General features: G+C 43.8%; 1 protein-coding gene across 3 annotated transcripts in view; it reads left to right on the plus strand.

Moving 5' to 3' along the window:
* slc15a4 (solute carrier family 15 member 4) overlaps nt 1-11,655 on the plus strand; it is a 113,845-nt gene extending 102,190 nt beyond the window's left edge. For all 3 annotated transcript variants that reach the window (XM_063194769.1, XM_063194768.1, XM_063194770.1), the window contains one exon: nt 9,085-11,655. In XM_063194769.1, the coding sequence (XP_063050839.1) occupies nt 9,085-9,245 (161 nt within the window). In that variant the 3' untranslated portion in view covers nt 9,246-11,655. The remainder of the gene's footprint in view (nt 1-9,084) is intronic.
* Nucleotides 11,656-13,372: the final 1,717 nt, after the last annotated feature.

Genomic DNA, 13,372 nt, shown 5'->3' on the forward strand with positions numbered 1-13,372 from the left:
GAACCCCTGGCCTAGAAGAGCTGTACAATAGAATTCTAGAATTGTAGTGCAGGTGCTAGAATAGAGAATAGAATGTTGAGAGAAAGTGACAGTTGAGATGGAACACTTTATTGGCAGCACCTGTTCTCATTCTCTGTATGGCAGCTAATATTGTACTCTAAAGCCAGGTTCAAACTACACAACTAGTGATTGTGTGTCCGATTTTGACGTCGGGGTGCACCGCACACTAGAAGAGGATCGCAACTGTCAATCTCGCTGCTCGCAGCCACCGAGACAATGCCCGACGTTCTATTTCCAGTCGCAAATATCAAACAGTGTTTGATTTCTACTACTTGCGATCGGCGACTCTTTGAGCTGCTAAAGTTCTATTTTAGAACGTTTAGAACGTTTAGAACACGACGAGGAAATCTTCCCCGACAATCGCTTGCGATGGTCCTGGGGGGTAACGTTCCAGCGATTGTCGTAAGGGGGGTTTTCAGCCGAGAATCGGGCCGATAGTCGCGTAGTTTGAGTCAGGCTTTAGGCAGAGGGCAGAATCACAACAGCTACTAGTTTTTAACTCACTGTTGTTAAAAACGTAAAAAGAAGTAAAAAGGCACATGTCCTTCTCACAGATTGGAGTCATATCCCAGATCTTTCTAACAATGCTTGATTGAAGTTTATAGGCTAAACTTCTACTCTACTTCAACACTTGGACACTTAGGCCCTTTCCCATTACTAATCTCCACCCCTACCCCTTTGCCTTCCTCTTGCCCCTCGTGCTTTCAAACAAAGCCGCAAGGTGTAGGGCTTGAAATGCAACCCCTATGAATTGGGATGCCCCTTCAACAATCACGGAATGACACTCACAGCTGTCACTAATTCCATACATTAGGTTGACGGTTAATAGCGATTGTTTTCATGTGCGTTTCACGGAGAAAAGGGCCATACAACATTAGGACAATGTTAAACTTAGTGCAATGGAATAATTATTACCACTTTAAAACCGTCAATTGCGGCGAAAATACTGAAACTTGTGTGCTGTTGTGGGTGCCGCGGCTTGCCGCCAATTTTTAAATGAATTCGCAATGCATTCAGGGAAACCTGTCGTAGCCCTCCGTGGCGGAGTCTGGGGTTGGAAAATCTCCGCGCGGAGGGGTGGAAAGCCCGTTTCCCTACCCCTACCCATCTGTCTGAACGTGAATCGGGATGCCACTACCCCTACACGTGGACGCGCAAAACGGAGGCAAAGGGGTTCGCGTAGGGCTAAGGGGTGTAATGGGATTCACCCATAACAGTCTGTGAAGACTCTGCTCTGCAATGGAACTGAACAGCAAATGATAAAGCAGCTGTTCTCAAACCTCAGAACACCAAGGCCCACTTTAAAATGTAAAAAAAATCTGGGGCCCACCAAACCATATAGCCCAATGAAACATAATAACTTATTATTATGATTATTATCATGCGATTGAAATGACACAATGTTTACACATAAATCCTGCCTAATAGTACATCTTACCGCATCAAAACACAAAATAAGGAAGTGACACTCAAGTTTCTGGATGCACACAAGAAAGACGAACGATAGCTAAACAAGATGTGAATATCTAAACACCATGTGAATAAATTTGAAGATAACTTCCTAAAACCTCTCATGGCCCGCTTGCAATGACTGGGCCGCGGCCTATAGTTTGAGAATCACTGATGTAAAGGGTTACATTTACTCTCCCTGTTACATACAGTGTTACAAAGTATGCAACAACACGTAACAATATGTACTTGCACTCTTCAGGGTTAAGTACAACATGCATTGTAAGAAAATACTATTGATTATAAGGTATCTTCATAAACACATGCATATACCTGAAAATAGACAGAAAATGAAACTGTTACCAAACGTATCAGTGCCAAATACAAAAGGAAGGAATGGGGTGTACTGTATATGTGTATTGTGTATACAAGTTGCAAGACCTAACATATGTCTTGGATCTACTTAACAAATGTAAACTCCCGCTGCTATTCGTTTGCTCTTCACAGAAAACCACCATCATTTTTTCCCCCTCCGCTCCTTGCCCGTTTTACCTCACTCCCTCGTTCTTTCCCTTTTTTGCACAGTGCCTTCTGAGTTCTTTGTCTTCCTGGCGCCCATACGGTATTTAAACAGATAACGTGTTTAATGAGCTAATGTGAGGAAATATAATTGGCCTTCCCCAAATGGAACACCTGCTCTCCCTCTGCTGCACTTGTCCTTTATCTCTCCCAGTTCTTTTCCCTATCGCTTTTCTGTTTCTCTCTCTCTCTCTCTCTCTCTCTCTCTCTCTCTCTCTTTCTCTCTCTCTTTCTATCTCTATCTCTTTCTTTCTCTGACTCTCCATCTCTCTCTCCATTTCTCTGCGCCTCCTCTCTCTCTATCCTTCTCTCTCTCTCTCTCTCTTTCTCTCTCTCTCTCTCTCTCTCGGTCCCTTCAGAGGGCTCTCAACAGACCAGGGATTCGGGCAGCAGGGCCCTGCCATCCAATTAAACCAGGCACACATTGCTCTGTTTCTCCAGGCACATTTTCATGTGACATATGGAGAAGTCTTCTCCCCCATGCGCACTTGCTTTGTATCCCCTCCTCTCTCTCTCGCACAATACTGTCACACACAGGGACACCAATACACCCTTCCTCTGTTTCCGTGCGTGTGTATGCGTGCAAGAGAGCAGAGAAACATGCACACAAACATACACTTTCACAAACGTACACTGCCGGATACACAGTACTGGCGCATGGAGGTACTTAGAGAAGCTCTTGCATATTGCACTTGCATATTTGTTAACATGCACAGGGGGCACACGCGCACACACACACACACACGCACACACACACACGCACGGACACACACACACACGCACACACACTCGCACACACGCACAGATATTTAATATTTAACGCACTCGGGGAAACACTTGTTGTTCACACATTTCCATGAAGACGTTGGTGCATGCACTCGTATAACTCTTTTGCACCCTCACTACAGTGTGTGTACACACAATGCCATATGGTGCTACAGACACTCCTTCTTCTCCCATTCATGGGCATATACAATGAAGACACTGATGTGGTACCGCGTTTTCTTGACTGAACCATGCACGGTCCTTGCGTGGTCTCGTCAATTTCCATTAATCAAATTTACACATTGGAACTCACAAAAAATTAAGTGGTGCCTACTTTACAGTATGCTTTTAGAAACATTTTTCTTCTCCATCCTTTTTCACGGTCAGTTTTACACACAGTAGCTGCAGTAGTATTCAGTGTTGCCAGATTGGGCTGGTTCCCGCCCAATTGGGCTGCTTAGGATGGCCGTGTGCGGGAAAAAATGGAATTTATCAGAAAAACCCGCCCAATTTTTGCCATAGAAATCAATACAATTGGGCGGGATTTTGTGCTCCTAGGCGGGTTTTGAGCATTTTTTGGGCTGGAAATCATCAGCCTCATCTGGCAACCCTGTTAGTATTACATCATGGCGAGTGAGCAAGGCCTCTCGGACAGCTAGCTCCCTTTTCCTCGGCCACTGGTTGGATCAGTTGCGCCGGAGACTAGACTCATCCTCCAGGGTGTGGAGCGGCAGCATTGGGATGGGGATGGGGAGAGGATGGGAGGGTAGTGGGAGAGTGAGCCCCAGTGTCGAGGGCCTCTGCCTGGGCACGCTGATTAACTCGTTCCCCCTGAGAGTCTGCCAGCCCTGGAGGCCTGTTCTCCATTCCGTCTGAGTGCCAGAGATATGCTCGCCGGCTCCCTGCCTCTCTCCCTCTCTCCCTCTCTCCCTTTCTCTCTTCCTCTCTCCGTCTCTCCCCATCTATTCGCTCCCTCTGTCCGATCTCCTTCTTTTACTCTTTTTCTTTTCTTGTTACAATCTGTGTGCTGTTTTACCCTCTATTTTGCTTTCTTGTCTCCCTTTTCTTCTTTTTATTCTCATCCTTTCTGCCCTCATTTTTCATTTCTTCCCTTCGTTCTACCTCTGTTCTGAGAAGTGTTATTTGTGTGTGTGCATATGTGTGTGTGTGTGTGTGTGTGTGTGTGTGTGTGCGTGCACGTGTCTGTGTGTGTCTGTTTGTGTGTGGTAGTGGCATATTCAGGGATAAACGGCCCTGCTCTTACGATATTCACTATTTTTCGCTATGTATAAGGCAAAGTGGCAAGGTGCACACAGTACGGACACACTCACTTATACACACGCACACACACACACACACACACACACAAAAGCGAAATATTTTCCTTCCCTGTGAAAGGAGGATGGAAAAGAATTACACATGTCTTTTGTGTGATTGTTTGTGTGTCTGTGTATGTGTCTGTGTGTAAACTGTGTGTAGTTGTGCATGTGTACATGCATGAGCATGTCTGGCCTCGATGTGTCTACAATATGTGCTCCTTGTCTGTCCGTCAGTGTGTGTGTGTGTGCGTGTGTATGTTGAGAGGATGATTCCAGTGGGGTAGCGATAAGCGGTATTGGAGACTAGAGTGATTATTCTTTGGCAAGGAGATAACTCCAGTCTGAGGTTATCTGCACGCCAGCAGCTGTGCATGTAGAAACACAATGATCACCTGGACATGTTTTTTTGTCAGTTATAATTCCAACATTGCCCCATATGGACAGAGCTTACAAGTGTGTGGATATACACAGCCATGCTTACACATGCAGGGGGCTCTAAATTAACTTTTTTCCGTTACCAGCCAAAATGGCTAGTAGATGTTAATCTTACAAGCCAAACACACTCTAATGGGTCAAAGTGTGTGGTAAGTTGGTCTTTTCTACCAGCAAAAATGAAATGAACTGAAGTTAATTTACAGTCGGTCCCCCTACAATGCACACCCTTTACCGAGGTAATGCCACGTCATCCACCTCGGTACGTACCGGGCCTAGCTGCAGTGTACCCAAACAACCGCCAGGTGGCACTTGGGAGCGCTCGCTATACTTGGGAGCGCTTGCTATACTTGGGAGCGCTCGCTATACGCTTTACCACGTGGTAGCGCATGTTCAGGTTTGTAATGAGAGATCAAGGACCCAAGAACCCATAATCCAGAAGGATTTTTTTTTTTTTTAAACTGTATATATATGATTCTCTCTCTCTTTCTCTCTCTCTCTCACACACACACACATTTTCTCTTGCATACACACAATACACATTCACTCACGTGCACACACACGGGCGCGCGCACACGCACACATACACATACACACACACTCTCTCTCTCTCTTTCTCTCTCTCACTCTCTCTCTCTCTTGTTCATATCAGATAACCATAGCACAGAGTGGTGAAGAAGCACAAATGTGTAGGCAACAATTATTACCATATGGAATATTTTAGACGATGTTGACGGCATATCAATATATGCTCATATTCACCAGCACGCACCGATTCAGCGGATAACACATGCCTAATTAAATTGTGTGAGAACACCTCCAGGAAGTAGGAAGAGTCATAAAAAGAATAAATAGCCCAATGAATTTTCTTTTTTTTTAATGATGATCGGATGAATTGCCATTAATGTGCAAGCTCTGACAAAATTGAGTGTAGCCACAAGCCCCTATACCGATTCTCGCATCGCAAGATTTGAAACGTCTAATATTGCAACTTCAAACTTGTTTTCTGGATGTGGATACTTTTTTCGTTTGGTAAAAATTACGGAGAGTGCAATAGGGGGCCTAAACCTCACCGCAGTAACCTACAGCGCCGCGTTTAAGCGTTTGAGCGTTTAAGCGTTGGCTATTTATCTTACCTCGCCAACAGCTGGGGCGATAACCTAACCTACACTTCCCTAATGAATTTAATGTTGTCACATTGGCAAAAATTAGCAAGCGATTGATATTGCTGTTTTCGTGCTCAAATTAAGTGTAAGCAACTGTCGGGTGTGAGGGAAGGACAGGCGCACACATGCGGAACTCTGGTAGCCATAACCAACAGAACAGATGTCACGTGTCAGATGTCACATCCCCACGTGCATTTTTTACTGTTTGCTATGACTAATCAATGCACCGAGTGTAGTGTAGGCCTATGCCATTAAATTATGCCCAAAAACTATGCCTATGCCAAAACCTTTTTAAACTAAACAATGTCTGCGCAGTCAGGGATTCTCTCTCTCTCTTTCTCTCTCTTTCTCTCTCTCTCTCCCTCTCTCTCTCACTCACACACACACACACTCGCGTGTTCATATAGGAGAGGACGTTAATTTGGCACAGGTCAACTGCAAGGGACTACTAATTTGTGACTTGACGTGATGTGTGAATAGAGCCATGTACACACAGAAGTCAACACTTGACATGATATAAGTTCAACAACTATGCTGGCCACTAAATAGGAAGCAGATTTCAGTCAGTACATCAATACATATTTTAGTTAGAAAATGGCTTCATGACACATCCATATTGGCTCTATAAGGCTACACCTTGTTTCAACAGTATTTTATTGCACAAACACGTTTCGGCATGTGCCTTCTTCTGTGTGCTTCAGAGTCCTTCTTGAAATACTGAATTGAACATTTGGGTAAGCACCCTCAGAGTTTCAAATAATGAAGTGTGACCCCTGCTCCAAGCGGAAAATTGACATCCATATTTGCCTCATGCTGACAGACAGACAGTATATCTGAAGGCCATTTTTGAGCACTAGAAGCAAGTTCAAGTCAATAAACAAACAAACAAAGAACCAAATTTTGCTTTTGCACATCTTTGGAGAAAACGTGTGAATGGGTGCTACTCACCTTGGTCTATAGTAACTTAGGAAAAGAGAACTCATGCTCACTCTGCGTTCCTCAGGCAAGATTTTGTTTTGTTTTTTTACTCCTGAACCATTGACACAGGTCACAGGTCTTGACGAAGTTTCACAACCGATCTGTCGTAAATGAAGTCTACCTTGCGGAATACTCATGAACGGCCATCCGGGTACTTTGCGCTTAAATTTGCGTTACGCCCCTTTATGGGTGAAAACAAACCGAATGTCTCATTGACTTACATGCTACATCGGCTAGCCTAAATGAACACTTTCTATGCTTCAGCCACGGCTGTTTGGCTATATTATTTGAACAGCCGGCAACACAACACGTTTTCGGCATGTTGCGCGTGAACAACGCTTGTCTACAGGTCCTTATCTTTCGTTTATTAAACCCCAACACCACCAGTTGACTTGCATTGCCTGTTTTACCCCACAAATGGGCGTAACGCACATGGAAAACGTCACGCCGTTCATGAGTATAGATTTGTGTGTGGGTGTGCATCAATGAAAAGAAAAGCCAGACTCAGCCTGTCATGGCCATTGTGTGTCATTGGTCACCTTTATTGTGTGATGACTAGGCCTACACATTGTGTCACATACTTTGAATGAGTCTGTACTTTGGGGCATACAGTGTGTTCACAGTACACTGTCTTATACACTGATTCACTCACTGACTCATGTATACTTTATGTTCTATATACTGTGTGCATTGTGTACTTGGCTGATGTTCATCAAAATGGATTTGCCCTTCACAGATTTCCTTTATTTCATTTTTCTCCTTCTTGTGGAGTGTTGCTCCATAGTTCTGTTGTCTGTCTTTCTTCTCTCTACCACTAAAAGCTCATTTTACCTTGTGCAAGCTTTGTGTTCATTGTGTTCATTCATTTGTGTTCATTAATTTGTTTTGGTCTAGTCTTACCCTCTGCATCTTGTCCTGTTCTTGTCTTCCTATTCACTAAGTCGGACATCTGGGCATTTCTCACATTTTCATCAATATCAGCCGACGTACTGGTGTCAGGCACTTGCATGGGGGAAACCGTGGCGAATCATCATTGAATTGCAAATCTTGAGTGTCTTATTTTTAATGTTGTCTGGATGCAATTGTGTGAAGTGGCAACAAATGAGCACAAGGATAAGTTGTCCGGACATGGAAAGGAGTGACATCTATGAATATTGGAGTTGATTGGTTTTTAAAAATACCCCTACAAAATCACTATGTTCTGTTCATCTATTTTTTACTTTATTGTTATTTAAAAATATATATTTTTAGAGGCATTTTTGCTTTTATTTCGGTAGGACAGAGGCGACAAGAAGTGAGTGGGGAAGAGAGATGGGTGGAGGATCGGCAAATGACCCGGGCCAGAATCGGGCCGGTGTAGTAACCCAGTGTCCTACCGTTAGGCTAAGGCAGGGCCTGTATCTTCTGTTTATGTTTGGATAATGTGAATGAAAACACTTGACTCAAACTACGGGCACAATAATGGTTTGTCAGATTTGCCTTTTCATGTGGCGCGCGAGAGAGCAATGCTACAGATGACCACAAGATGTTTGGTGCAGCTTGCTACCTGCTATTAAAGGGGTATGCCACTATTTTTATGGGCTTAATACAGTTAAACCGTTGGCTGGGGTTTGTAAAGGTGGTAAAGTGTCTTATTTTTCATGTTAAGAGTTGTCTTGCTTTAAGACAAGTTAAAAGAGGGAATATGACGCTAAGCTAGTGAAAGTCGATGAATCCGTGTAGCATTGTAGCTCTTTTAACTTGTCTTAAAGCAAGGCAACGGCTTACATGAAAAATAAGACACTTTACCACCTTTATAAACCCCAGCCAACGATTTTAACTGTATTAAGCCCCAAAATAGTGGCATACCCCTTTAAACGTCTTCCTCACATAGACGCTAATGTAAAGATTTCTCGGCACTTTTGCGACACAACTTCTTGTGAATTCTCTTGTCCATATCCTCCTTCTCTACTTCCCATCTACTATTTGCTACTACTATGTTTCCTCTCCTCACTCTTTTCTGTCGTCTGCTGTCTGACAAGTTCAGGTAGACGCACTCTTTCTCTCTCTGTGTCTCACCCTTGCGCTGTCCTTTTCTATTTCTCCTATTTTGTTGCTCTCTGCCCTCTTGTCTTCTCTCCTCTTCTCCCTGCCTCTCCTCTGCCCATCCATTCCATTGTTTATCTGTCTCCTGCACCCCTCCTGCTCTGTCTATTTTTTTATCGCCACCTTCACATCTTCACCAAACACCTGGTTTTGGTTTCACCCAGTGACTCTCTCTCTCTCTCTCTCTCTCTCTCTCTCTCTCTCTCTCTCTCTCTCTCTCTCTCTCTCTCTCTCTCTCTCTTTCTCCACAGGCAATATAAACGAATGTAAGCTCAACTACTACTTCTTCCTGCTGGCTGGCATCCAGGGGGTGACTCTGCTCCTCTTCCTCATCGTGTCCGTCAAGTACGACAAGCAGCCGCAAAGACAGCGGATCAACAGCCAACGCCACTCCGTCGGCAACTCCTCCTGACCCCGCCCCCTTCTCTCACAGAGGTCAAAGGTCATCCAGTGACCCCCACCCCACCACTCCCCTTCTCCGACCCTGATGTGCCATGGTCAGTGCCAAAAAAAGAAGTGCCTCCTCTCTAGAGCCTGCTCATGTCTGTGTTAGTTTTCTTCACTTTGGTTTGAAAAACAAAAGAAACGTTGATTTGTTTTCTTTGTCATTTTGGATTTTTGTTTTGGTTGGTTGAGTTTTATTTTATTTTGTTTGTTTTTTTGGGTGGGGTTATTATGAGACTGGATCACCATGGCTATGTTGTTTACTCTCCTACTTGATTGTCTACCCCTTGCCCCCCCCAAGGGTCTCTGTTTGCACACTCACAGGACGGATGAAGAGTTAATGAACGTACGTACAGTACAGGGCTAACCTGCAGTAGAGTAGGCCAGTGGTTCCCAGCCTATGGGTCGGGACCCAACTTATGGGTCACCAAAGATCCACAGGGGCTTGCGGAGCCCTCTTTTTTTTTAAGGGGTTTCATTTGAAATATATATAGCCCATGTTGAATAAATGACAAAGCATTTAACTAATAAATGCATAGAAGCAGCACATTGTAAGTGCTATATTAAACATTTATTCTATATTTGACCAAAGACAAATTGAGGAATAAAATATCTAAAATTAGTTTTCCCAGGAAATAGAGGGCATCTTGTGACTCTGTCTCGTGCGGGCGCTCGCGTGGTTGGGTCACCAAAGCTTACAATAGTAAAAAAAATGGGTCCCTTAAGAAAAAGGTTGGGAACCACTGGAGTAGGCTGCCTCTTTAGAAAGGGTTTTTGTAGAGGTATGCATCTGTGTGTGTGTAGTCTAAGAGGATTTTGTAGAAAGGCATGAAGGACATTGGGATGATGTGAGCTTTAACTCCTCACTGGTGCACTGCACAAGTCCCATCATGCAATCTATGGCTTTTCAAAATTGAGCCATTTCCTCCGCTGTTGCTGAAATGATTACAGACATCAAAAGTAAATGGAGACACAATGTTCTGTAGAATCTAGGGATGCACCAATGCTGGAATTGGTATCGGCCCCGATACACTTGCTCATTATAATCACACTTTGACTCGTCAAACACTTGCCGATACCAGGCACTGATGCTGAGAAGAACACAACATCTTATCACGTTCCATTGACTTGCAAGCAGCATGGGAAAAAAGCGGCGCCTCATACAAATGCTAAAATTTAAATCTAGATCCAAATGGACATTAAAACAAATATCACAGGTAGAAAAAAGACAAGGCTGTGCATTTATTTTCATTGTATGTTGAGGGTAAAAGTATCAGTATCGATACTCTGTATCGGCAAGCACACACATTAGTTCTCGTATCGATTTTTAAAAAAAAGTGGTATCGTGCATCCCTAGAAGAGTCAATGGCTCCATACAGCTCTATCTGTAGAGTCGATAGCTCCATACAATAGCTCCTTTCATGGTGTCTCTCCAGGCCAACGGACAAAAGAGAAGGCCGATCTCCTCCATCTTGTCTGGATATCATGAAGGGCAGTCAGACTATAGAAACATTATTTTTTGGATCTGGCTTATAACTTTTTCACCTGTTGAAATATTGGCTTGTTTGCTCATTTGTTTGTTTGTTTACTTTGAATTTTTTCTTTGTGTGTTTTTTTGTGCAGTTAACTTTCCAGACTTTGTACGTCATGTGTGTCTCCCATAAATTGCACTTCTGGAAAATGGCTGGTTTAAAAAATATATGTATATTAATAATGTGATGTTTATATACAAAATTATTTAAAAATCGTTATCAGTGTGGCATTTTGTTTTGGTACTTTTGTTGGATGTAAGCCTTATTTTGTGCTATATTGTGAAAATGATACCTCTTTCAAATCAGTATTTTGTCGTCATCATCATCATCATCATGTCATTCTTCAGTTTTAGCTAACAGTTAAATATTGCCTCGCATGTCCCCAGTACTGTAAGAAATTGAGGAACACTTACATGTATCATATTAAACTTTTTTTCATTACTATTAACTAGACACTCCTCAGATCTGTCAGCCATTCTGGTCACACCATCCCCAAATCATCAGCATGAATGACTATGATTTGTGGACTTGATGTCCCAAAAATAAATAAATAGCTAAAATAAATTAATGAAAAGAAAGTTTGCGGAATTGGATCTAAACCAATAAGAGGAAACGGCAGATGAGCGTGCTAAGTAGCCAGCTGTCTCTGTCTGTCGCCGTCTCTGCGGGTTCTTTAAACACATCAGATGAAATTGGTGTGAAATGATGTTGGCTTCCCAACAGACTGTCCGCTAATAGCCTTTTCTCCATGGCCGATATCTAACACAGAAAACAGGACGCCTGAGTGCATTAATAGCGGCCCGTTAGCATCGTACCGCCCATTGGAAACGCTCTTAACACAATTTTTTGTAAAAAATCTAAAATAAAAAGAGCCACTTAACGATTAATAGCACTTGAAACTTCAGGGTGGTGGTGGTGGGTAGACAGGAAATATTGAGAGAATTCCTAGTGCTGCTGGTGCATGGAAAAGAAATAGCCGCAATTCAGTATTAAGGTTGAACAAAGAAAAACACGTACTTCGAGCTTCTGGTGACAATCAGGGGCAACCAGTGTAGGACCAGACATGAATAAAAGGCAAGAAATCTGGTGCCACAAGGATGTCTTTCTTATGTCCTTGACTCTGATGAAGACGCTTTGTCGAAATGTTAGTCTGATGCACTGTAAATATATAAGAAATGGCTTTAAAAAAAGACATCCGTGTGGAGCCAGATTTCTTCCGTTTTATTAGTGTTAAGTTGATTTGCATGAAAAACAGCGGTGCCGTGCGGCCTGTAAAGTGGTCGTGGTGCTCTGTGAAATGAAGATAGTTGACTTATGAAGACACAGCAGCATTTTTCTTGTCTCTCAGCCCACTGCAGGATTTGTGAAGTAAAAGTGAAAGCCCTCCTCGAAAACTCCCAACTCTCATTGTCCTTGTGACACATCACACAGTGCTCACTGCACACAATGGAATGGCATTTAAGCCTCACCCTTGCAAGGGGGCAGCCCCCGATACTTCAGGCTCTGACTTTTCCCGGACCCATGTGATCAGATGAACGCCCCTTTAGGAGACCTTCGGTTACGAGACCTTCGGAGACCTTAGGCAAAAATACTGAATCAAACCAAGATATCGCAAAGCACTCAATGCAAAAGCGTGTGCTCAAGTTGGGTCTCCTAAGGGGGCGTTGTCCCCTACTACTTCTTCTCTTTTTGAGGTGTTTGCGCAAGACGTGCGCTACCGCCATCTACAGCGCTAAGGAGACTCCATTTATTCTCTACCTCAAGACTACGAAGGTGTCCTAATCGATGGTCTCCTAAAGGGGCGTTCACCCGACGTAAAGTGGATACCGGAAAAGAACCCGCCTGCTTTATCTGACTCTCATATACGATTCTATGCCTTTGGAGGCCTTGGGTTGAGAATAAATGGAGTCCCCAAGGCGCTGTAGATGGCGGTAGCGCACAGCTTGTGCAAGCCACTACCAAACACCACAAAAACAGAAGAAGAGGGATGGGACAACGCAACCAAACTTGAGCACACTCCTTTGGATTGGCTGGGCGGAGTTTGGATTATCTTTCTCTACTCGACGACTCTTTGGTACCATGTTCACAGGGTACCTTAGTTATGGAGGAGGACAGAGGAGAGCACTGGCTAATTACTCCCCCCACCAACCTGGCAAGTCGGCAGTGGAACTGGAATCCTTTGGGCTGCAAGTCTGACACCCTAACCACTTACCCATGACTGCGTGTGTGTGTGTGTGTGTGTGTGTGTGTGTGTGTGTGTGTGTGTGTGTGTGTGTGCGCATATACATTCTCTCTACTGTATGAATGTACCCATGCGTTCCTGTGTACGATTTCACACCTAACGCACAACACAAGGACTGATGGCTCTTTTTTTTGCTTTTTTACTAACACCTCTGCGCCCTTCCATGTTAACACCTGTGTCAAATTACCGTGCCGCTATCAAGGTGCGAAAAGCAAACCCAAGCAGGCAGGCAGGCAGAGTAGAGTAGAGTAGACGCAGCAGAGGCCTCATTAGTATTTGGCAGAGGCTGTAATTAGTGTCGCCTCGCCCCTGTTAATGAGG

Source organism: Engraulis encrasicolus, chromosome 3 (genome assembly GCF_034702125.1).
Source record: "Engraulis encrasicolus isolate BLACKSEA-1 chromosome 3, IST_EnEncr_1.0, whole genome shotgun sequence".
Classification (NCBI taxonomy): Eukaryota; Metazoa; Chordata; class Actinopteri; order Clupeiformes; family Engraulidae; genus Engraulis; species Engraulis encrasicolus.